The sequence below is a fragment of the Euprymna scolopes genome, chromosome 9 (genome assembly GCF_053919585.1).
Source record: "Euprymna scolopes isolate OS-2025 chromosome 9, ASM5391958v1, whole genome shotgun sequence".
NCBI classification, from domain to species: Eukaryota; Metazoa; Mollusca; class Cephalopoda; order Sepiida; family Sepiolidae; genus Euprymna; species Euprymna scolopes.
Window position 1 is genome coordinate 152801176 of NC_136490.1, and position 26297 is coordinate 152827472.

Here is a 26297-nt window from a genome sequence, read left to right on the forward strand (position 1 = left end):
GTATATTGCTTTAACATAAACTATAAAAATTATTTGTGTACTCTATAGGCTATAATAAACATAGATTAAAAAAGTAAATAGAATCTAAAATTAAATTCTATGGTCAGCAGAATAAAGATTAGTTTATGGGGATAATTTACTCTCATTTCATTATTCATGGCCTGGTAGAAATTGCACATTGATATAAGTATTAATTAATTTGAAATATGTCTTTTGGAGATTCAGGTGTTCAATCCGCAGTATGAGAATATGATTACTAGTGGTGGGACGATTAATCGGAATCGTAAGAATCGTGTATTTTGGGAGGTATCGGAATCGCATCGTTAAAAAATACCTTAATTTTCCGATTCCTTCATTACGATTCTTTTAGTCTGATGTTGAAAAAAGAAAAAAAAAATTTCCTGATATTTCTAACCGCAAGAGAGAAATGTAGCATGTTATAAAAAGAAACCAAAGAAATTCATTATTAACAGGGCAATGCTTAGTGCCCCCTCCCTTACAAGGTTCATTCATTCAGATCTATTGTAATCAAAACTACACAAGAGTTAACTTGAAAAGAAGTATGCAGGGCTCTACATTGCGAGTAAAAAAAAAAAAACGCTTATCTTTTTGGTGACTGTTTTTTTTACTGACAAATCTTCTAATAGTGAATGAAAATGCTTTTTCAACTTATATTTTCTTAAAATAAAGCGAGCAAAGTCAAATTATTTACACAGTAAAAGGTTTAATAGAACAATATACTTTTTTCTTTTTTTAAAAGAAGGCTTTTGAAAGAAATATCTCTAAAATGAAATTGATCACGTATTATTTCGCAAAATTTTGACAGTAGTCGGCTTCTTTTGAAGTTTCAAAAAGAATATCATTGGAATAACATTAGAACTACACATGCTAAGTGGTGGTTTGCGGTTAAGGTCTTCAGAAAATGAAAAAACAAAAACAATTATTTTGCTATCTCTTAAATACAGCGTTATATTTAATTTAAGCTACTACTGGGTAAGTCAATTTTCAAATATTTTTTTTTTTTAATTTACATTCTATTAAAATATTCAGCTCATGAAGCAATTAGATATATTTTTTGGAACTTCTTTGCAGACCCCTCCCCCCCCCCCCAATAAAATATTAGTTTTAATTTAGATTAGATAACATTTTTAGTATTATTTTACTTTAGGGCTCGTCTCACGTTCGTATAGAAAAATATATTTTTTAAAGTAGATTTAGGTGTGCTGAAAACGCCACCCCATTCTCGAGTAACTCTTTATAAAATACCTATTTCGAATTTTCTTTTTATCCCGAAAAAATAAAAAACTTATTCTAAAAAAAACATGGGGCCTATGATCTTTGTACCCCCCCCCCAAAAAAAAAACACCATGAACTTTATAAACAAACAAAAAACACGTGTTAGATGCTTCCTTCCATATTTTAAAAACTATTTGCCGGCCCCAATTTTGAATGCAATATTTTTTTATAACACACCCGAAATTATATGAAAATTAAGATTTTAAAGGCAAGTCCTGTGGTAGTGTATTATCGACATTTACAAAAAAAAAACAATTGCCTTTCCAAAATTATCCGCAATTTTTAAAAATTAATTTCCATCTAATTTTAAATTGTCCGCGAAAGATTACTACGCTTATGTCACTTTAATACGAGTGTGGGTGCACATATGGCACATGAATAGCCTTAGTGTGCACTCGAGCGTACCTTAACGAAAGCTGTTAAATGGCCGAAAATAGTCTGAGGGTTCAGGGGCTCATACCCACTAGCATAGCTGGGGGGGGGCGGTCAGCCCCGGGTGACAGCCATAGAGGGGTGACAATCCCCCCCCCCCCCCAAAAAAAAAAAATTTTTCAACCAAGCTTAGGTGTGAAAATAGTCGGAAATAGAATTTATTTATTATATATTATGCAATTTTTAATTTAAAATCTTTTTTTAGAATATTATAAACTCTTAAAAAAATTAGTCATTGCAAAATCTTTTGCCGATTTTTATTGAAAACTTTTGTACTTTTGAAATCATTTGATGACATTTCATTTTTTTTAACTGTGGAAAAATGAGAAAGAAACGATATATATATATATATATATATATATATATCCGGGAGGGGGGGTCACCTAGCCAGCATTGGCAAGCCAATGGTAACAAAGTGTGAAAAAATCTAACAATTTCAAAGTGTTAACGACAAGTAAAGTGAACATTAAAGGGATTAGTGAATTCAAAAGTTTTCACACCTTTATGCAAAAACACGTATTGGCGTCATGTGTCTGTCTGGAGCAATAAATATAAAGCCATAAATCCCAAACTACAGATAGAAATTATTTCTGCTAATTGGTATCTTTCATATCGTTTGATAATTTAGTTTTCACATTTCTCAGCTACTGACAAGACACACAAAAGACTGTAAATTTTCCAAGATAAAAATGTAAGTGTATACTTTTAAACTATTTTAAAGGCAGTCAAAATGTGTTTCATGAATTGAAAATTAATTTAATTTTAACAAGTCTGTGCTTGTAATGAATATGCTAATTATGAAATGAAATAACTAAGAAATTGTTTTTGTGGTTTCAACTATATTCTAGTTCTAATAACTTTTTAATTTTCAAATATAAAAATATATTTATTGAATAAATAAGATAGTTTCTTATAATAATTGCACAATACCTTCACGTTTCTTTTGAATAATCTTTGAGAATAAATGGGTGAAACAATAAATAAACAAAAAAGCAAATGTTATTAAAGACAAACTAAGTTACTTTTTTACCCAATTAGATACATTTTTGGAGTATACCCGAACGAGCATCACCCCGTCTATATTTTTTTCTGTTTGTTTTTTTGCAATTTTGAAAAACTGTAAGAAACCGAACAGAACAGTGGATTATTGTTGATTGGACACTAACCAGATTATCTCACAAAAAACAAGCAAAAGTATTTTGACATTTGAAAGGGGTGCTAGTTTTTAGTTACAACGTTATAGCAAACCGATCCCATATTGGAACTACTCGACGAGAATTGGGATTTTACTTTGGTGCTTGTGCAGTGTACATACCGTGTTATATTTTAGATGGGATTTCCAAGTTGAATTAAATTTTTATGGTATGTTTTTTCATTAAATTGTTAGGTGAAAGTGCAGAACAGTTAAAGAATAGCTTTTTCAATAATAACATTATTTCAGCATGGTTTGTATTTCTCGCAGTATCAAAAATGTGGTGCTCGGTAAAAATGGCACAAGTGAATAAGTAGGTAAAAATGGCACAAGTGAATAAGTAGGTAAAAATGGCACAAGTGAATAAGTAGGTAAAAATGGCACCAAAAGGTCCTACTGAAGCGATGGGGTCCCAAATTCTAATCTCATTTTGGGTTTTGTAAAATAAAATAAAGTTGTTTTTTTTTTTAAACTTTTTTAGGCGGACGTTGGCTTTCACTGCCCTTATAAAAATCCATGCGGAAGTCGGCCTTTTTACCGGACCCGCCTTAAAAATCCATGTGGAAGTTGCCCTTTTTTTTTCTCTATAGAAACATTCAACTAAATAGCCAGTCACCAATTTTCAATAAAAACAACTTGATTAAGAAGCAAGAAAAAAAAAAACCAAAGTCTTACAATACACGCATTTAAAACTACGGCGGACGTTGAATTCCCCTAGTTCCATTCTTCATTTTTTTTCAGAAAAATTTTGATAGATTTTTAAATTGAAAATAAAAATGCAATATTTTTTTAATTGGTTTTCTTTGAAGAAAGTTGGTATTTTACGTAGTTTTAAATGCTTTTTATTACATTTCAAGTATTAACTCTTTCTATGGCATTTTAAGGTAAAAAAAAATCACTTAATTTTTAATTTCGACAACCCTGAGAATTTAATTATTAAAAAAATATTGAAATGTGACATTTTTTTATTTTAACATTTCTATTAGTTCAATTAATTTTCTTTCAATAATTCATTTCACTCAACAAACTTCACCATTTTTTTTTTTTTTTTTAAATCTTTTTCTGTAATTTTGGTAATATTTTTGCTCAATTTTATCTAGTATTGCATTTGTTTTTTATAGTGGCATCATTTTTATATGTGTTCCTTTGATATACCCTATTTTAAAATTAGTTTGGCTAAACTTATTCTTCACGTTAGAAACAACGTGTAAAAGCAATGAAAAAGTAAGAAAAAACAATAGGTGTTAACTACTCTTTGTGAATTATGGAGGTCTGAAGAACTGCCGTCACAAATACAACTATCAATAGCCAAACAAAAAATCGTTTTTGAAATTCCTTTAATTGTAACTTTTCGCTATACCTACCTCTTGGTATAAAACATTGAAACACAAAAACATCGATTAATGGTATTTCTCAAATATGGTCATTAACTTTGGAAGGGTTATTTTGTATCTACAGCGCCATGTCACGTGGTATATTGTTTTTTTCATTACGCACGTTCATTTATAAATTATTAAATTAAATATTTATCTTTTTTTATATTTAATTAGTATATATTTTCTTTCTCTTCCGCTATATTTTTTTTATTTAATTCATTAAATCCGTTAATTATGAGGACCAAAATAATGAATCGTGTTAATTTATTCTCAAATTTTCTTGTTTTTGTTCCGTTATATAAATTCTATTTTATTTGTTTTTGGTCTGAAGGATAAATTCTATTTTCTTTGTTTTTTTTTTCTGTATTCCAATTAAGTAAAATAAATTTTCTCTAAAATAAATTTTGCTAATTTTTCCGTTTAGTTTACTATATAATAATTTTATTTAAACCAAAACACAACGGTGTAGACATAAAATATCTCTTCCAAAATTAGGGAACATATTTGGGAACTACCCGACCATAAGTATAAAACTACTTGGTATATTTCAAAACAATAATTCCCTAGAAATCGGAATCGTACTTGGTATCGGAATCGTTAATCAATATTTTCCTGGAATCGGAATCGTATAAAAATTAGGAATCGTCTCAACACTAATGATTACAAATTACTTAAAACATTGCATTGGTCATGTCTGACATAGATTAAATAAAAAATTCTGTTTGAAATTCTGTACAAATCCCCTAGTTCGCCATTAAGACACATCTGAATAAAGTTGGAGTTGTAATAAGATCTAAGATTTTTTTTTTTTACAAAGGAGTCACCACATATCAAGGCGCTGAGGCCACTCGAGGGTAAGGGTAAATATGTGTACAGTAGTCATTGGGACAATATCATAGTAATCATTTGTGGTGAAAATTGGGTATAAATAGCTTATTTACGAGGATCTACAATTTACGAGGATTTACAATAAGATCTTGTTTATGTTAGACTTGAAGAAGACAATATTGTAGTCAGCTGGAAAGCAGACCAACGGAACAGAGTTCCATAGGCTGGCAGTTCTAGGAAAGAAGCTTTGTTCATGGAATCCACGTTTAGGTTTAGGTACCGATAAAGAGTGGGGGAAATCTTTTATAGTATTTTTGGCTAGATGAGTTTTTTTTTTTGTTTGTGAAAGATTGACAAGGGGAGACCATAGATTGGAAATGTGAACAGTTGTTCAAATAATACACGTATAAATTATCATGTTTATATATTTTATGAAAATTGTATTTATTTCAATAAAATTAAATAAACGAAAGTCATGTTTGCTATTTTTTTTTTTTAAGCAAGATTTAATTTGATCACATTGTTCAGTACATATGATCAAAAAAAATATATGTCACAGTGGTTTTTTAATAAAATTATATGACCATATTTCGTATGTGTGTTTTGTCAATGTTAAACTTTATTTTTATTATTTATTGAAGTAGAAAAATACAAGAGCCGAAAGTACTAAAACAAGCATTTAAAAAGTTTTTTTTTAATTATTTAATTATGAAATTAAATCCACCACAATTCATCTCATTTTCTGCATAAACAATTCAGTCATTTTAATTTTTACATATTTTGAAGAAAAAAAATTGATGACTTTGTACCCTTCAAAATTTTAAAGAAATTTGGAAGCATTTAAATTGTTGAATAAAGTCAGAAAATTCTTAGCAAATGCTAATGTATTAAAAGATTGAAATTATTGGAAGTTATTTACAGCATGGACGCTCTGATCCTCATCTGGCATCAATTGAAATGGATGGCTCTCGTCTTGGAGAGGCTCCATGTTTTGATAAGCTTCTGGGATTGACCTTTACTCTGATCTGAAATGGAACACGTACATCAAATCTGTTGCCAAGGTCGCTGGAAAAATGGTAGGATCCTTCTACTGCTCCAGTAGATATCTCACTGCTGATGCAATTCTCTATCTATATAATAGCCAAGTATGTCCAAGGATGAAGTACTGCTGCCATATCTGGGCAGGAGTTGCTAAAAACAGCCTATCCTGCCTTGACAGAGTATAAAATAGACTTTGTAGCCTAGTGGGGGATGCCCTTTTCTCTTCCCTGGAACCTCTCTCCCAGAAAAGAGATGTTGCGAGCCTGTCGTCGTTTTATCGTCATTTCCATATTTACTGTTGATTTTTGTTGAGCTGATGCCTATATTTTTCCTCTTCTCAGATCAAACACCAACACCAACAAAATTTCTTAAGAATTGTGAAGAAATTGGATTATTTCAAGATTTAACCAAAAATCCTTTTGAAGAAGCTTTTAAAAAGGCATCAGAAACTGGTGGACCAGATGGCTCGTCAGACGTAAGAACAAATTTGATTTTGATAACATTTTTCTATCAATTTTGCTGACTCATATTTCATGTTTTAAACATTTACTCTAGTTGCATATTTTTTTAATATATATGATGAATAAACACTTACTACACCCCCACCAAAAAAGGAGAATATAATCCTTTGCTGTTATGATCACAGAACATATATTACCCCCCCCCCCCCAAAAAAAAAAAAAATAATGGAGGAGGCAATATCTGGAAAGAACCGGCTCATGACATTAAAATACATACTACCCCCTTCCATCCGAATTCAGCATTGAATTATACTACATTAGTCTGAAACAGTATAGTAAACTTAATTGTACATACATTTATGATAGTTTTGGTTCTAGACAAATACCAAATCACTATTAGTAGTTGATTTGAACAGAAATGTTTTCTTTTCTTTCTATATCCTCTCCAAAAAAAAAAAATTTGAAAAAAAAAAATCTACGTTCAGTTAAATCCTATTTCATCATATCTCAAATAAATCTATGCTGTATATTTCAAAGCAAACCTTGGAATATTATCCATTTACAGAAGGATTGGATTAGGAAGCTTATGTTGTTTTGTTCATGTCAAATCATATCACCATGATAGAAGCTTTAGTGCAACTTCATTATAATAGCAAAATTTGAAAACGGAAAAATCGATTAAAAAACAAACAAACAATGGTATCTACTGACTTTTTGTACCAATTTTAACTGAAATGCAATGACATCTACTTAAACGCCATGTCAGAAGTACTTTATTATTGCATTGTTTAAAAATACATGAGTTTTCAATCTTTATTGTAAAAAAACGCTTGCCATATTTCTTTGGGATCACATAAGATAACAAGGGAAGTAACTCAGTTATGCTAAAATCAAGGCAATAAACTCATATTTATTATTGTTAACGCATAATTTATTAAAAAAATTGGCAATAGTTACATACTATTTACCTCTCCTTGGAACACTGGTGATTATTAGCCAAACATTTTATTTTTTTTAATTTTCGTCACAAATATTTTCTTTAATAATTTTTTTCTACCTTATCGTTTTTTGCAATTTTTGAATATATTCATTACTGTAACATGGCAATTAAATAGAGACCAATACTTATTGGATTTCTGTACAAAACATATCTAAGAACACTGGCAGACATATAAATTAACTTAATGTTAAATTTGTAAAGAAAAAAAAAATTAGGCTCAGCCGTTTTGGAACATATGAGGAAGGAACTCGCACACACACACACACACACACACACACACACACACACACACACACACACACACACACACACACACAAAGTGACTTTTATATTTATATACATGAAAGTTATAATTATTTTGAATAATGTATTTCTAAAATCCTATAACACTATTTCTAGTACTGAGTGATGCTGGATTCTGCCATATTAAAAAAAAAAATCCTGGTAGTTTGAATTGAGTTATCTCCCTTTATTTTTAAAACATGGCGGACTCATCTATTTCTTCATAAAATTTGATTTTCTTAGTTGAAAAAATAACTACTTGATCAATTTACATGTATGCACAGTGTTAAGATTTTTCTGTGTGTGTATGTATATATATATTTTTATTAGGTTGAATTCTGGACAAGCACCATTTGATTTACTAATTTCTATTCTTCAGGGAGATAACTTGTATTTGTCTTTATGAATTACAGATGAAACTGGTGATTCGTGTGATGAGATAATGCCTATTTACAACCTCTTTTTCTTTTCAGTCTGTTCCTCTACCGGGTCCTCATTCCAATGAAGTTCTACACACTCCTGTGGTTTCGCGACCACACAAGACGGTGGAAACTCTCAAATTGGAAAACGAGGAGATTGAGATCCAAGTTGTAGACGAGTCATCCAACGAAGCGACATCAAGAAGTTGTGTTATCCAGCACCAGTTGGAGGGCAAGCGGCCGAGCCATGGAAGCTCTATGGCAACTCCGCCACCGCCAGCTTCTGCTTCGGCCACTTCTTCTGCTACACATTCCTTGCCTCAGCCTACATCTACTACATCAGATGATGATGGGGTCATCATGTCAACAATTCAACATGCTGACAGTTCTGTACCTTCAACTGATTCAGCTACTATCAGTAGCGCAAGCAGCACACCAAGTGTTATACAGAGCTCATCAGCACCTATGTGAGATATCTGAACACAGCTTTATTACATTTCTGAATTTTTTAGATGAGGATCGATTATTTGTATCATTTGGATTCTTTGAACTATCCTTCTCATCTTAAATGTTATTTTCACAATGTTTTGGTCGATGTAATCTGCACGGAATTTTGAATGGCATCCTTTATTTAATCCATGAAAGTAGCATGTTCTTGTTCTGTCAACCATGACTGGTTAGAAATCTTAACTAAATTTGCAATTGTATTTTGAGTGTCACCTAAAATTGCGAATTATTTATATCTTCCATCCAGTCATGGTTGCCGAAACGAGAGTATGATATGCTTGTGGATTTTAAGAAAGATTTTGTTAAAAATTCTGTGCAGATTTCTGAGTTCAGCAAGATACACTTGAAGGAGGTCAGAGGTTATGTTGATCAAAACATTAAAAAAACACTCAAGATGAGAACAGTAACCCAAAGAATCGAAATAAGAACTACTTTTTTATTTTTATTATTAAATAATTTTACATAGATACATTATTAAATATTTTTTTAGTTTTTTATTATTAAATACATTTATTATAAAATATTTTGAAAAAAATAGATTTATTATTAAATAATTTTTTTAATTTTTTCTTATTAAATAAGTTCTTAATTTTTTCATTATTACATAGATATATTATTAAATAATTTTTTATTTTTGTTATTAAATACATTTATTAATTTTAAAATTTTTTAAAATATTTTATAGATTTATTAATAAGTTTTTTAATTTTATATAATTAAATACATTTATTATCAAATATTTTTTATTTTTATAATTAAGTACATTTATTATTTAATAATTTTTTGCATTTTTTATTAAATACATTTATTAATAAATAATTTTTATTTTATTATTAAATACACTTATCAAATAATTTTTAAAAAATTTGTATACATTTATTAAATTAAAAATTTTTTAAAATACATTTATTATTAATTTTTTATTTTTATTTTTTAAATATTTTTAGTTAATTAGTTTATTTTTTATTATTAAATACACCATTTTCATAAAACAAATGTCTCTTCAAATATTTGTTTTCAATTTCCAATATCATAGTTTCTTTTTTCTTTTGTTTGATTAGTTATCATGTTTTTGTTGTTATTCAATATCCACCATCTTTAATTGACACTACATCGTACAAACCAGCGTTATTGTAAATTATAACATAACAAAAAGTAATTGTTTAGTTTCATTTTTAAAAAATTTTTTTTTTATTAAACTGTAGCCAGAGAAGACATTTTTATAAACCATAGCACCAAATTGCCATTTGTATGTATCCAAATATCCCTTCTAAGAGTATGTATGGTGTGAATGTGCATGCCTTTCACTATTCCATACATTGAAAATCACTTTAAATATCACTTGAGGAAAAAGACCCATTTGATTCCCCACTTTTGCTTGTAACGCTACAACTCTACACGTTCCCATCCAACCCTCAATATAAAACAGTAATTTAATTAACAGTGCATGGCAAAGATTTGTCTTGTAAAATATCACACAACGAATTTCACAGTTCACATCTTTATTAAAATTTGTGGACAGACAAGGCATCGTTGCGAGCCCTGGTACCAAATTGTTATCAGTATGTACTCAAATTTCTCCCATCCCGGCCAGAGGTTGAGGTGTGCCTTACAGTATTGGAGACATCCTCTCTTGCTGAATTCTAACTGGAGAAAGAGACCCATTTAATCTCTTATGTCTCTTTTGTGATATCACAACCAGATGTGACATGTTCTCCCATCCCTTAACGTCTTTGTTTAACATGTCACTTCAAATTTAGATGTGGCTTACACATTGACCTTAGAAACACAAAGTGACTTTCTCCTGTAAGCTATTATGTAAGATGTTGGTTTCAATGTGCCATTGCTTGAAATCATCTTTGACTGAGCCGTTCCAAGTCTTTCTTGGTCTCATGAGCAAGACGCATTACGAGGCCACTGAATCGTAGCCATGTCATTCCTCTGCATCTTCCATGATGCTAATAGATCAGGCTGTCTGGAGATACCAACATCCTGAACTAAAATGAACCAAACATTGATATTATTATTATTATTGATGTTATTGTTTTTTCCTTTCCCTTTTCAAAACTCAATCATGTTCTGCAAAGCCAAAAACAATAATTTTCCTTTACAAAACAATCAAACCAAATCCAAACAACATAAATAAATATTTGAAGATATAAAGAACTTGAAGCCTAAAACCTTTTACCAAAATCACTGGATTTGACATTAAATAATCTGAAAAGGGTTGATATGCTGTAAAACAAAACAACCAAACCAAACCTAACCTCTGCGTCCTCAGAAAAAAAAAAACAAAAAAAACTAACAGGAGTCCAGCATTTAATCCAATGTAACATAGCACCATAAGTATTTACACTTTAGTCAACTTGATTGAGAGTGAATGACAGGTTATTATGGAAAGAAACTCACAACACTTGCCCAATGCAGTTTGTGCATACAAGATATAATTTAATTTACATCACTTTTACGAGTACAGATCTTATTACCAAGATTGTCTAGAACTTCCAATTTCTGCAGACCTTCAACCAAGAACTCGGTACAGGGTCTACCTTTAATTGGATGAGCAATACCAATTCATCTTCCACAGAGATAGTTTTCAATATGGATTAATTTTCTTAGCAGTCCCTTTTGTTTAGTTTTTTTTTATTTTTCCCTTTTACTTTTCCTTATTGTTTTGATGATATAATAAAGTTATATTCCTCATCTTCCATTTAATATATATATATATATATATATATATATATATATATATATATATATATATATATATATATATATATTTTAATTATTTATTTTTTTAAATTACATTTTCACCCCAAACAAGGCACATTGCCACTTTGGTGCAGGGGGCTACTATCAGGGGCAACAACTACTGGAGTACTATGTAGGGATTTGGGCAGCAAGATGTCAGTTATCATTACACTTGAATTTCTGCACGTCAGTACAGTTGGGGAAGCAGGGATCTGGAATGGAATTTCAAAGTCTAGCGGTTCTGGGAAAGAAACTACTGGAGTAGAAAGATCTTTTACATCTAGGGATCTTTACTGTGTGGGGATGAGATTTAGCTGCCTGTTGAGTTTGTCGAGAGTGTTTACATCGTGGGGGCACAAGTGCTTGCAGTTCGTCAGAGCATTCACCATTAAAATACTTGTAGAACAGGCAGAGGGATGCAACATTTTATCAATGGGACAGAGACTAAAGTTTAGATGCCAGTTCAGGGCCTATCAGATTAGCGACTCTCTTTTGAACCTTGTCTAGGAGTGAGAGACTAGTAGCAGATGCACCAGCCCAAATATGACAACAATACTCCATACATGGGCGAATGGTGGCCTTATAGAGGTACATGATACTTTCGGGTGTTAGTAGTTTTGTAGCACGGTAGAGAGAGCCTACCTTCTTCACAGCGGCCCTGGCAATGCTTTCAATGTAATTGTTCCAACTCATGTTTCCTGTGAACGTTAGGCCAAGGAGTTGGAAAAATGTACTTTCAGATAAAGAGTCGTTGGCCATTGCTATTGGTGAGAGAGAAGGTTTCATGTAATTATTGAAGGAAACTAGTCTTGGCAGCATTGAATGTGACCATCCATTTTTGTCCCCATTCCACTACAGATTGGAGGTCATTTTCTAGTGTTTCTGCCATTTCTTTAGATATGTGTTCATTTGTTTTCCTGTCATGCCTGTTATAGAATGTGATGTTATCAGCATATATACCCATCTCAGAAGCAATTTGTCGGGGAGGTCATTTATGAATATTAGGAACAATAGAGGTCCAAGGATAGACTCTTGGGGCACTCCCACATTTATATCATATTGTTTAGATGTATGACCGTCAAGGACAACCTGGATTTTTCTCTTATCTAAGAAGGATTTAATTATGTTAAGTATTCTACCAGTGATACTGTATGATCTAATTTTCCTAAGGAGACCCTTGTGCCATACCCTGTCAAAAGCCTTAGATATATCTAGAACTACCACTCTGCTTTCCCCCGCTTTGTCCAGTGAAGTGTCAAGGTTTTTTATGATAGCATGCACCTGAGCAGGGGTGATTTCAGATCGTCTAGTGTGGCATCTGTCCGCATAGGAATATCAGGTAGGGGGTGGTTGAGAGGGTCCAGTGTGGAGTTTGGGGCAAAGCGACTGGCAAGCATGTTAGCCTTCTCAGTTGCTGAGCAAACAACCTCGTGATTGTTGGTTAGTGGAGGAATTGTTGATTACCCATTATTTACTACACTGTTGTAGATTTTCCAGAAGTCACGAGTTCCTAATTTTTGTGCTTTGATGCGTTTTTTGGTGGTTTCAGTAAATTCTCTCTTGGCTGTCGCTATTTCTTTCTTAACGTTACTTCTAGCTTCTATATACTTCTGTCTGTTTGAACTGGACTTATGTCGGTTAAATCAGTGGTATGCATGCTGCCTTTGAGCAATGGCAGTTGCGCAAGTAGAAGTAAACCAATATATATATATATATGTATTGTACTTCCATCCTGTCATCCAAAAGTTAGTAAAGTATGTGCCTTTTCTAGTGCTCCAGATGAACCCAGTTAAAATGGTGAGGGGAAGTTAGAAAACAAATAGCAAGTCGGACAACCAACTCCATTACCATTTAAAATAAATTTGAAAAGATATTCTCTACTTTGTAAAAAAAAAATGAATGGTGGATATTTTTGTATTTTGTTCATTTATGAGAAAATTCTATGATTTTATCTGAATATTTTAGTAATCTATCTTGATAAATAATGACTGTGAATAGTGGCAAAGCATATTTTTTTCTTGTATTTGCACACTAGTTCAATATAATAATAATAATAAAAACAAATGATGAAAAGCATCTGAAGAAAGCAATGGCTGAAACATTACAGACATTCTAACAATCAAGATAATATACCAAAGCAAATAATGTATATTAAGAGAAATGATAATTTTTCAAAAAAGTTCAAGAATTGATTAAAAGAAAAAAGGGTACATGTTCAGAATTCCTCCTGTATTGAAATACAAAACCAAAAAAAAACCAAAAACAAATGGTCTATGTTCTTGTGACAAAAAGAAAAGATTGTATTCCAAAATTTACATAAATTGATCAAATGGTTTTATTTTTAAAGAAGAAAATCAAATTTTATTTTTAACAAAGAAAAGCAAATCTAATAGTTAACTGAGGAGTAACTGTCTCGTGACGCCATTTTGAAAACAGTCTCAAAAAACAAGGGAGATAAGTCAGCATGAATTCAAACTTGCGATATTTTTTGTTGTAATACTTACAAATTACCATTAATTATTTCAAAAAGTATTTTCTTTATTAAAATAAAACTATTTAAATAATTTCTATAATTTTTGGAATATGATATTTTCGAGTATGTACAACAGATTTTTTCTTTAATTTTGATTTTTAATATACAAGGAATTCTGGATAAGCACAAAAGAATTAATAAAAAAAATTAATCCTAAAAAAAGTTTTGTTAGAATGTAGTTAACTTTTGATTTTGATTATTATTAAATACTTTTTTTTTCTTTTTCAGTTTATCTCCCAACATGATATCATCCACCCAGTATACAATGCAAGTGTACCTCCAACTGCCCACGGGACAAACAGTCCCTGTACAAATCCCAGCCACCATCACAAATTCAGCCATGCCAATGGCATCCATTCCTGTCCCAACTATTTCCCCCAAATCTTCATCATCAGCAACCGTAGCCACTGCTGCTGCTGTTGCCGCTACCTCCTCATCATCAGGACTAAGTCAGCCGTCGTTAGCCAAGCAGGTAATTGCAGTTTCCATTATCTTATTGTTTCATTGTCATTCTGATAAACATTTGGTGACACTAAAATTCAGAAACTGCTTCAATCAGTTTATCTTAAGATTTTCATCATTGCAGCCAATGCTCTAAATGTACCATTTCTCTCTCTCTCTCTCTCTCTCTCTCTCTCTCTCTCTCTCTCTCTCTCTCTCTATATATATATATATATATATATATATATATATATATATATATATATATATATATAGTCATCCACATACAGTACTGTTTTGCTATTTCACAGCTCAGCAGTGTGGCTAGACAGGCAACTGCCTAAAACCAGGATCGAAACCCGGCCGCCTAAATGACAGTCAAGGCTTCTCACCATTGTGCAATATGGCTGCTACTGTATGGGTAATGAATTAATGATGTTTTGACATCGTCCAAATGCCTCTGCTCGATTTGTTTACACAAAGAGCATCACTTAATACGCTAATAGCAGTTTGCATATCACTTATATACTTATTTCCAAAACTACACCCCAATCGAGTGGTTATACATATTCTTGTTTTTCTGAAGATGAGATTTACCTTGAAAATTCAAAGAACAACACCACAATATCATCTTAGTCTGACACATTATGTTGGTAAATAAATAATAATAAAAAAATTATTGAAATTTTTTAATGTCATTTATTCTGTTTATTTTGTCTGGTATCCTACTGAGTTTTTCTTCAAAGCTGTATTGTCATAGCCTTCAAACACAATCTACTAGATATATTAAAGGCGATCAAAACAACATTGATTTTATCAGTTTCAAATCTGACAAAGAGGAACAGCATGTGACCATCTTTCCTCGGTGTCTGATATGGTCTCCTCTTTGTTAGATTTGAAATTCTGTAATATATATGTATAGTTACTAGCAGGCTGCTCATAAAATATGTTTAAAAATGATATTTTGATTAATACAGATTTTGTATTTATTATTATATTATATTGGACCCAATATATAGTACTGATTTAAAAAGTTAAAACAAAAAATGATTTGTGTGCAAACACTGAGAATCAAAACCAAAATGTTTAGCTTATTTTTGCACTGATTTTCTCCAGCTAAAACCCAAACATAAAGTTTTGCATGGGTTCAAATACCCTATATATGAAGTTTTGTCTGTAGACCAAAAACTGACAGGAGTTTGGTAGACAAAATTTTTTAAACAAATATATATACGCATACATAAATATATATATATATAGAAAGAGGTTTGTGTTTATTATAACCTTTTTACGCAAATATAAATCATGTAGAATATCTGCATGAATATAATTACATGTAATAGTTAACTAAAGATGATCATCCCATAAGAAAAATGAAAAAAACTAAAGGGGAATTAATTAAAATGAATGTTTAAAAGGAATATACAAATTGGCTAAGTCTTTTGCAGATGAATGCAATTCCACGACCCATATATAACAAAGTTGTTTTCTTTTTCAAAATAAATAGAAAAAAGGGGTTTTAATATGAATATAAATACACACAAAAAGACAAATTTATAGGAGTATATATATATATATATATATATATATATATATATATATATATATATATTTTGCTCTTATTTTTTAATTTTCTCAATAATTGAGCACTCAGTTTGTGTTCTCTCTCACTGAGGAAAAAAATTTGACTCACTTTTTTTGTTAGTTGAAATAAAGTAAATTTATTCATGGTATTTTCCAAAATAATGTATTGTCTTAAAAGTCTATTAGTTTGCTATGTAGTTAACAAAATTCTGCCATGTCGAACATGTGTTTTAAAAGTCTCTCACGCCATCATGTGGCCACACGGCCATCTCATGCCGGTACACCTTCCTGGTACTCTGACCACGTTGCTCCTAGCTATCGCCACACACATGATTTCTCATCGTTTGCGGTCCACTGTGTTCTTTTTTCACTCCACTTATTCTTTTCCTTCTTTTCCTCTGTTGTGACGTCAACTAGCGTACCGGCTTTGTCATTTGCATATGTATCATGCAGCTGCTGCTTAATATGTGTTAATGACTTTGTTACACAGAGATACATCCTCAGCAATCAGTCTGACAGTGAGTTTGTTGTTGTCAAGCTGAGGTGTGGTCCTGTTAAGTTTCAGGAGGTTCACCCTCCCAAGTTTTGCCTTCCATGTTAGTTTATTGCGCCTCTATCAGGAAATGTAAACAGGACTGTTTGGGCATTTTCTGTGGGTCAGAGAGGGCTAATCCTAGTGTGTTGGCTTTTTAAACCTACCTTGTGTCCAACCTACTGGACAGGAGATAAATAAAATGTACTATATATATATATATATATAGAGAGAGAGAGTGGATTTTAGAGGCAGCAAACTTTAAATTGACAAATTTATTTTTTTAATTGCAAATTTGGTAAGTATTGGTTATTTTGAATTCAACTTGGTTTGGCAATTCATCATTAAGAGATTGACACCCAAGCAGTGTTTGCAAATTGTAAATGATACAATCAATTTACTGAGAGGAAACATTTGATGAATGAATAATTTTACTAAATGAACCTGTCAATTGGCCAATTCATTTGTGTGATATAACCTCATTATATTATTTTCTGTAGGCATATGTAAAGCTTCATGTCTAAACTGATAAACCAGACACAATAAACCACTTGGAAGACAACATTCAACACATTATTATACTTGGATTAAACAATGACTTAAAATGATTAAATGAAAAGCTAATATGCCAAATTTTATTTCTTGTTTGATTTTAATTTTTCATTGATTTATTTACTATACTAGCATTTCAGCCCGGTGTTGCTCGGAGGTGTATGTTGAGCAAAAAAAAAGCGGTCAATTTTTTTAACTTTGACCCCTATTATGACCTCTTAACATTTATTGTTTTGGGCTCAAATCAAGTTATTAAGTTAGATCCATGTCCAAGGAACCTATATCTAAAATTTAAAGTGATTAGACCCAAAATTGTTGGAGGAGTTTGGTAGAGTTCTCAAAGGTGAAATCGTTGAACTTTTACCGCATTAACAGCCAAATTTCTGGTCGAAAACCGATCACAAAGATTTTCCCAAATCTTAGTACCCTGTATATCAAATTTCGAGTCTGTAGACTTAAAATTGTTATTGCATAGGGAAATGTACACACAGATACATTCACTTTTATAAATATAGATAGGTAGATAGATTGGATGCAACATATAGTAATGATTTAAAAAGTATAAAAAAAAGGACTCATGCGCCACCACCAAGAATTGAAACCAAATCATTCAGCTCACGATTTATTTTGCTTCTGCCGTCAATGACTGGGCTATGAAAACATGTTTACTGCAAGGCTAAAAATTAAAACATGAACCAATAATTACTGCGTTACGAATTCGTAATGCCGGCGTTCGACCTTCACCTGGCAAATTTCACTTTTTAAAATTTTCACACTTTTAAACCGATTTTTCCGGGCTAAAACCCAAATATAAAGTTTTGCATGGATTCAAATACCTTATATATGAAGTTTCATATCTGTAGACCAAAAACTCTAGGAGGAGTTTGATAGGCAAAATTTGTTAAACAAAAATATATACGTATACATAAATATATGTGGAAACAATTTTGTGTTTACTATAAACTTTTTACGCAAATATTATGCAAGTATAAATCATGTAGAATATCTGCATGAATATAATAAGATGATCATCCCATTAGAAAACCGAAGCAACTAATAGGGAATTAATTAAAATGAATTGTTTAAAAGAATATGCAAATTAGCTAGATCTTTTGCTAGTGAATGCAATTCCACAACCCATATATAAGAAAGTTGTATTTTCTTTTTAAATAAATAGAAAAGAGGGTTTTTAATACACACAAAAGAAAAACGAATTTATAGGAGTATAGATTAGCATTTCATTTAATCATATTAAGTCATTGTTTAATCCCTGACGAGATGTTGAATATTGTTGAAACATAACTTAATCCGTGTTGGGTTTTTCTGATATAATTTCATTTTTAAATAAAGTTTATGATATTTTATTCAAAACAAGGAAGAAGAAATAAAGATGAAATAAAGGTGGAAGGTTCCTAACTATTTTGATTTTGAAAATTTTTTATTAATCTTATCTTTTAAATTTTGCTCATATATATATATATATATATATATCTATATATATATATAATATAAAGCTGAATGTCTGCGTGTGTGTGTCTGGTCACGAATAGGCTCCTATATGGTTGACTATTTTAAAAAACTGATTACATATAATGATAGAAGATGTATCGAGACACAGGAATGGGTATGTTTGATCTGGCAGAACGATGGTTTATTAAAATCGTGAGGTCTGCGTTTGTGCCTGGTCCACAAAGTATAGAAATAAAAAATTTAAAAATTAAGAAAAAAATGTTTACAAGTGTTTTTGATATAGATGTACATAAGAATACTTTGATTAGTATGTTTTAACTTAAATAGGGATGGTATAATAAAATTGTTTTGTCTGCGTTCGCACCTGGCCTCCATAGAATGGAAATAGGCACAAACTTTAATAAAGACTTTTCATATCTATCTGCGTAAGTATACTTTGATAATTATGTTTCAGTTTGAAGAAATATGGTATAATAAAATTATTGGGTGTTCGTTCGCACCTCACCTCCATAGAACAATCACGAGGTTCTTTCCTCAGCAACCGAGAAGGCTAACATGCTTGCCAGTCGATTTGCCTCAAACTCCACACTGGACCCTCTAAACCACCCCCTACCTCAATTTCCTATGCGGACAGACGCCACGCTAGACGATCTGAAAATCACCCCTGCTCAGGTCCATGCTATCATAAAAAACCTTGACACTTCCAAAGCATGTGGACCCGACCTCATCCCAGCTGTGCTATTAAAAAAGTGCTCAGCCGAAGTAGCTCCAGTTCTCTCCAAACTCTACAACAAATTCCTTAATGAATCTTGTTTTCCGAGCTGTTGGAAAACTGCTTCTGTAGTACCAGTATTCAAGAATTCTGGCGAAAGAACTGACCCATTAAATTATCGCCCTATTAGCCTCCTCCCACTTTTTGCCAAAATATTTGAGACCTTAATTAACCATGCTCTAGTCCAGCACCTTACAGATGCTAAACTTCTGACCGACCATCAATATGGATTTAGACAAGCCCGTTCAACGGCAGACATCCTCACTGTAATCTCTGAACGCATATACCATTCACTGGACAAAGCGGGAGAGGGCAGAGCGGTAGCTCTAGATATATCTAAGGCTTTTGACAGGGTATGGCATGAGGGTCTCCTCAGGAAGATTAGATCTTACGGTATCACTGGTAGAATACTTAACATAATTAAATCCTTCTTAGATAAGAGAAAAATCCAGGTTGTCCTCGACGGTCGTACATCTAGACAATATGATATAAATGCGGGAGTGCCCCAGGGATCTATCCTTGGACCTCTGCTGTTCCTGATATTCATAAATGACCTCCCCGACAAAATTGCCTCTGAGATGGGTATATATGCTGATGACACCACACTCTATAGCAGGCACGACAGGAAAACAAATGAACATATATCTAAAGTAATGGCAGAAACACTAGAGGATGACCTCCAATCAGTAGTGGAATGGGGACAAAAATGGATGGTAACGTTCAATGCCACCAAGACAAAACTGGTCTCATTCAATAATTACAAGAAACCTTCTCTACCACCTATAGCAATGGCCAACAACTCTTTATCTGAGAGTACGTCTCTCAAGCTCCTTGGCCTAACGTTCACAGGAAACATGAGTTGGAACAATTACATCGAGGGCATTGCCAGGGCCGCTGCAAGGAAGGTGGGCTCTCTCTACCGTGCTAGAAAACTTCTAACACCCGAAAGTATCCTGTACCTCTATAAGGCCACTATTCACCCATGTATGGAGTATTGCTGTCATATTTGGGCCGGTGCATCGGCAACTAGTCTATCGCTCCTTGACAGGGTTCAAAAGAGAGTCGCAAATCTGATAGGCCCTAAACTGGCATCTAAACTTCAGCCTCTGTCCCATCGTCGAAACGTTGCATCCCTCTGCCTGTTCTACAAGTATTATAATGGTGAATGCTCTGAAGAACTGCAAGCACTTGTGCCCCCACGACGTGAACACCCTCGACAGACCCGACAAGCTGCAAAATCCCACCCCCACACTGTAGAGATCCCTAGATGTAAAAGATCTTTCTACTCCAGTAGTTTCTTCCCCAGAACAGCTAGACTTTGGAATTCCATTCCAGGTCACTGCTTCCCCAACTGTACTGACATGCATAATTTCAAGTGCAACGTGAACCAACATCTCGCTGCCCTAATCCCTACATAGTACCCCAGTAGATGTTTCCCCTGATAGTAGCCCCCTACACCAAAGTGGCAATGTGCCTTGTTTGGGGTGAAAATGTAATAAAAAAAAAAAAAATAAATATGTCACAAAGTTTAACAAGGTTTTTTAATATAGATCCACAGAATATTGTGATAAGTGTTTCAGTGTGAACAGGTATGGTATAATAAATTATGGGGTTTATCTATTTTATTTTTACTTTCATCATATTTTTCTTTGGTTTTGATACCTCCAAATTCGAAGCTATCTCTTTACAACACTTCCTTTTCATAAACTATCATACTTTCATAAATCAGAGTCCATTTTTCTGTAGGCTGTTTTTGAACCCAGTCAATGACGGGTACTTTTGCTAATATATATATATATATATATATTTAAAATAAATGCGTATGTATTATATACGTTTGAAAGCCAAATCATGACGCAATATTATGTGGATAAACAATATTCATTGTTTAAAATTAATATATTTCAAAGCAAGACTTCATCTTCAGAATTTTGTACATTTTCTTTTTTTCTTTTTTTTTTTTCTTCTTTCTGGCCATGGTGTTGATTTTGATGAGAAAGTTGTTAAAAGAAAGTCTGCCCTGTTGTTTTTAGCGGTGTTGTTTTGAAATGTCGGAATGGCGCTGCTACGTGTTTTTCAGTTAAGGTTGTAGATTCTGTGTTAGTAGCGTTGATTAAAGTTTAAAATGAACACGTATGTATTATGTACGTTTGAAAGCCAAATCATGATGCAATATTATGTGGATAAACAACATTTATCCACATAATATTGCGTCATGATTTGGCTTTCAAATGTATATAATGCATGCATATTCATTTTAAATTTTAATCAACACTTCTAACACAGAATCTACAACCTTAGTATATATATATATATATATTATGTGTTAATTTCCTTTTGTTTTTTCAGAAGTTAAAAGCTGCTTTACAGAGTAGTCAGAATGTCCCTCAAGATTTAACAACTTCCAATAACAGCCGACTGGTGGACTCAGCAAATCACATCAGTCAAATGGCATCTCCTTCTCCATCATCTATTTCTGTGAAAACGGAAACAGCTAGCATTGCGTCAGATGCTACTGCATCATCACCCGAAAGTCTGGATGCTGCTATCATTTGTGGTGGCGTGATGTAAGTAATATTACACTTAACAACAACAAAAAAACTGATTCAATTAATAGCAGAGGTAAAGAAATCAGCTAACATACTTCCTAACTTCTGGCATGGCTGCTACCAGAAGCAGTGACAAGGCAAATCAGTTCCTTCACTTAATATATGTTTATGAAAGTATAAAAATAAAATTATTGAAATGAAAATAACGAAATTTCCCCCCACCCCCCCAAAAAAAAACATGTATCCAATGCATAATATTCTTAAAAAAGTGTTTTCAATAATTCTTTAAAAAAAAAAAAAAAACTAATTTCAATAATTCTTAATTAAGATAAGACTGAAAAAAAAAAAAATGATTGAAAAAATGTAATAAAAAAGAGTACATGCACAGGGGAGATAAAGGTGTGAGAGAAAAAAACCAAAGGAACTGATTTACCTTGTCACCACTTCCGGTAGAAGCCACGCAGGAAGTTAGGAAGTACGTTAGCTGACTATAACTGAAAGTTCTACTTATTTATTAGACTAGCCATAATTACTATGTTGCCCAGATTGAAAATTTAGAGAAAAATAATTTGAAAGAAAGTTCCTATTAACTTTGCAACTAGTGGTATCCTGGATTGGGACAAAAAGTAAACTTGCCTGAGTCTAGAAGGATTTCTCTGCACTGACTGAGTACAGAACAGATGAAGTGTATCATCAAAACTGAAGACACTACACTTTGATCTTAGCCATGTTTACAAATTAAAAAAAGATTTTAAAAATTGTCGTTTTCTCTTATTTTTAATTTCAAGAAATCTTGAATGAAGAGTAAATGAAAAACTAATTGAATGTGTATTTATGAAATTTACTTATAGGTGAGAAACACAGACATACAAAGTGTAACAGTTTTATTAATACAAAGATGAAGAAGTCACAAACACCAAGCAGTAAACAAATTGCTTGTCACGTAAAGTTTGAATTCTCTGAATTGACCTTTGTCACTTGGATGGATTTATGAGAAAAATTTTATTTTAAATTCCATTAAAAAAAAAAAATCTCAACTCTGTCTTTACATGGATTTTCTGATATTGTGCCTCTTTGATTGTTTTTTTTTTTGTGCTGGGAAGGATGAGGAGAAGGGGACATATATTAGTTTTAAAATGCCAAAATTATTCCCTCTTGTAAAATAAAAACAAGTTATTTTAAATCCCAATTTAAAAAAAAAAATATTCCTTCTCAGTTTTTCCAGCAACCCAGACTCCTCACAACTATTTTCTGTAGTGATAACTAATGTTGGTGTTCTTTGATACTTTGGGGTGGGGGTGGGGGGATTGAAGTTATATTATATTATTATGATGGCAATATTAATAATAATGTTTTTTTTTTGTTTTTTTTTCAGTATTCGATTGTTAACTATCATAATTTATTTTCCTGAAATAAACATACATTAATTTTAAATAAAATTTTTTGTTTCAATTTCTGTATTAAACTGATTGCATTTTTTGTATAATGTTTTCTATTTTTTAGAAAAAGACCAAAACGTTCTGGTGAAGATGACCCAGATGAAAGGAGAAGAAAATTTCTTGAAAGGAATCGGTGAGATCATTTAATTCCTAAACTTGAAAAAAATAATATGTAATTTAAAAAAAAAATTTCAACGATATCTTAGATGTTTGTATGTGTCATGGAAGTCATTCATTGTTGTATTCTGGATGTCTCGGCTCAAATTGTTGCCTAATGCCATGAGAACCTCATGTTTTTGACGCGTTGCACTGTCAATTGTTTTACATTCACACTGTGTTTAAATGATCTTCAGAAATTGATAGTGATGTAGCTATGTTGGAAACTTGGGTAAATGGTAGGTTTTGTTAGCAACTTAAAAGCCAAAAAAAACTTGCTGTGACAAAAATAAAAATGAAAAGCTATGTTGCTTTCGTTGGAAAGACAAGATAAGGTGAGGCCATGAATGACCAAGTCCTCTCTTTCTGATCTTGAGCATGTGGTGCAATGGAGAAAGAGGTGGTTGGTTAATTTTAATGCATCTAAAACCAAGCTTCTATTTTTACATCATTAATGCTCTGATTTCCAACTGAAATGAATGGCTCTCATCTTGGGGAGGCTCCATGTTTTGACAAGCTTCTGGTTCTGACCTTTACTCTTGATCAGAAATAGAACGTGGACATCCAATCCGTTGCCAAGGCCGCTGAAAAAATGGTAGGGTCATTCTATCGCTCCAGTAGATATCTCACTGCTGATGCAATTCTCTACCTGTTTAAGAACAAAATATGTCCTAAGATGGAATACTGTTGCCACATCTGGGCAGGAGCTGCTAGAAGCAGCTTATCTTGCCTTTTCTTTTCCGTGCAGCCTCTTTCTCATAAAAGAGACATTGTGAGCTTGTCTTTGCTCTATTGTTATTTTCCAGCTGACTACAATATCGTCATCTGCAAGCTCAATGTAAACAAGCTCTTGATGAGCCATAATCCAATTTATCAAATTCCCACTACTAACAATTACTACAATAATGTCCCATTGACTACTGTATACTTATTAACCCGTATCCTTAAGTAGCTTTCAGGCCTTGATAAGTGGTGACTCCTTCGTAAAAAAAAAAAAAAATCTGGCTGGTGCTAAGTCTTAATTTTGTTCCTTAAAGGAGGTCAAATTTAAAAAAAGAATTCTTTGTCCTTCGAATTTTGTTTTCATCAGTCGCCATCTTTGGATCTTCTCTCAGCCTGTCTCTCTGTTTTACTGAACTGACCGATCGTTTCTGTCAGATTCTTCAAGTAACGTTTCTTTTATTAGCAATGATTTTTCTTAAGACAACTTTTATTATTCGCTATCCAGTCATCATTCCTACAATATTTTTCTTCTTTCTTACGATTGGTCAAGCAATGAAAACCATTTAATTTACTTAATAATAGATATTTAATTATGATTATAATATTAAATACTAGCTGGCAGCCGATCGTACAATATGCTTAAACATGATATTTTAATTTATGCAGATTGCATATGTATTATTACAGAATCAATCCTCTATTGATTATTATATATTACGAGGAATAATTTGCACGGTGGACAAATTCGCAAAAAAAAAAGTAAATAAATAAAAAATAATTATACTGTCGTTCATCAAATTCTGTCTGTGCTTGTTTACATCACGTCAGCTGATATTTAGGCTTGACGATGAATGCCCTGGAAAAGTCACTTTTGATTAATGTTAAGTTTTAAAATATGCAAACGAAAAAATGATTTGCGTTGATTTTAAATGGTACCTTTTCTTTTGTCATAAATTGAACCCATTAATAAGAAAAAAGTTAAAATAAATGATGAATGGGCTTGAACAAGGGATCATTCGATCTGTAGTCGGATTCTCTACCGCTAAGCTAAATCTCCAGATTATAATAAATTTTTTTTTTAAGAAAAAATGATTTGCTGAAATTTTATTATCTCCCTTTGCCTGTGTAGTGTAAAATATTCCTCTATAAAAATTATTCTTTTTAAATCTTTAAGAGAGGAAAGCTATTTTTAAGATCAGATTTTTTCGATTTTCGATACTTATCGGATGAGTTTCTGTACAAAACATATCTAAGAACACTGCCAGACATATAAATTAGCTTTAAGTGAAATTTGCAAAAGATAGTCTCAGCCGTTTCAGAACATATAAGGAAAGAACTCTTTCACACATATACAAAGTGACTTTTATTTAAGAGTAAAGATAGAGATAATTGAATTATTTTTAATATATGGTGCTTATATTTAAAATAGCACGCCTTAGTATTTGTTGGAAAGTGATTTTATTCATTAGATATGTCAAATGTACTATCATGAACTTTTGAATTTTTCAACCTTAAAGATTTTTTTACTAAAAATCCTTTTTTCATAATCAGGCAGTCCTTTCAAATTATAACTATAATTTATGTAACTCATTTTTAAAAAATTCTGTAAAAATCAAAATTGTTTTTCTCTTATTGTGGATGTAATCTGATTAATGCTAAGTTTCGATTAAAGAACTAATTTGTGTTAAGTTGGTTCAATTTGAAAAAGAATTCTCATGTATTTGACTATTTCTGGTCCTTCTCTTGTTTATCTCATCGAGATAGACCAAAGATAGACAAATCAAAATGTGTGTTACTTTTTCTGCTTTCTTATAATTAGTCAGGCAAGGAAAACCTTTGTTTCATATAAAACGGGTGTTACATAGCATAGACAGTTATATGCAGATGCATGTAAAATGATGTCACTGCTAGGAAAAGATAAAGACTTTAAAAAGGAGATCACGTTAGAGACAAATAATGTT

At 32.0% G+C, this 26297-nt stretch overlaps 1 protein-coding gene across 1 annotated transcript in view; it reads left to right on the forward strand.

Annotated features, from left to right (window-relative positions):
- Positions 1–26297, forward strand: part of LOC145284936 (cyclic AMP-dependent transcription factor ATF-7-like) — a 122004-nt gene that overhangs the window by 75909 nt on the left and 19798 nt on the right. Inside the window, exons 4-8 of the mRNA XM_080134034.1 lie at positions 6507–6640; positions 8382–8794; positions 14347–14590; positions 21819–22036; positions 23522–23590. Of these exons, the coding sequence (XP_079990160.1) occupies positions 6507–6640; positions 8382–8794; positions 14347–14590; positions 21819–22036; positions 23522–23590 (1078 nt within the window). The remainder of the gene's footprint in view (positions 1–6506; positions 6641–8381; positions 8795–14346; positions 14591–21818; positions 22037–23521; positions 23591–26297) is intronic.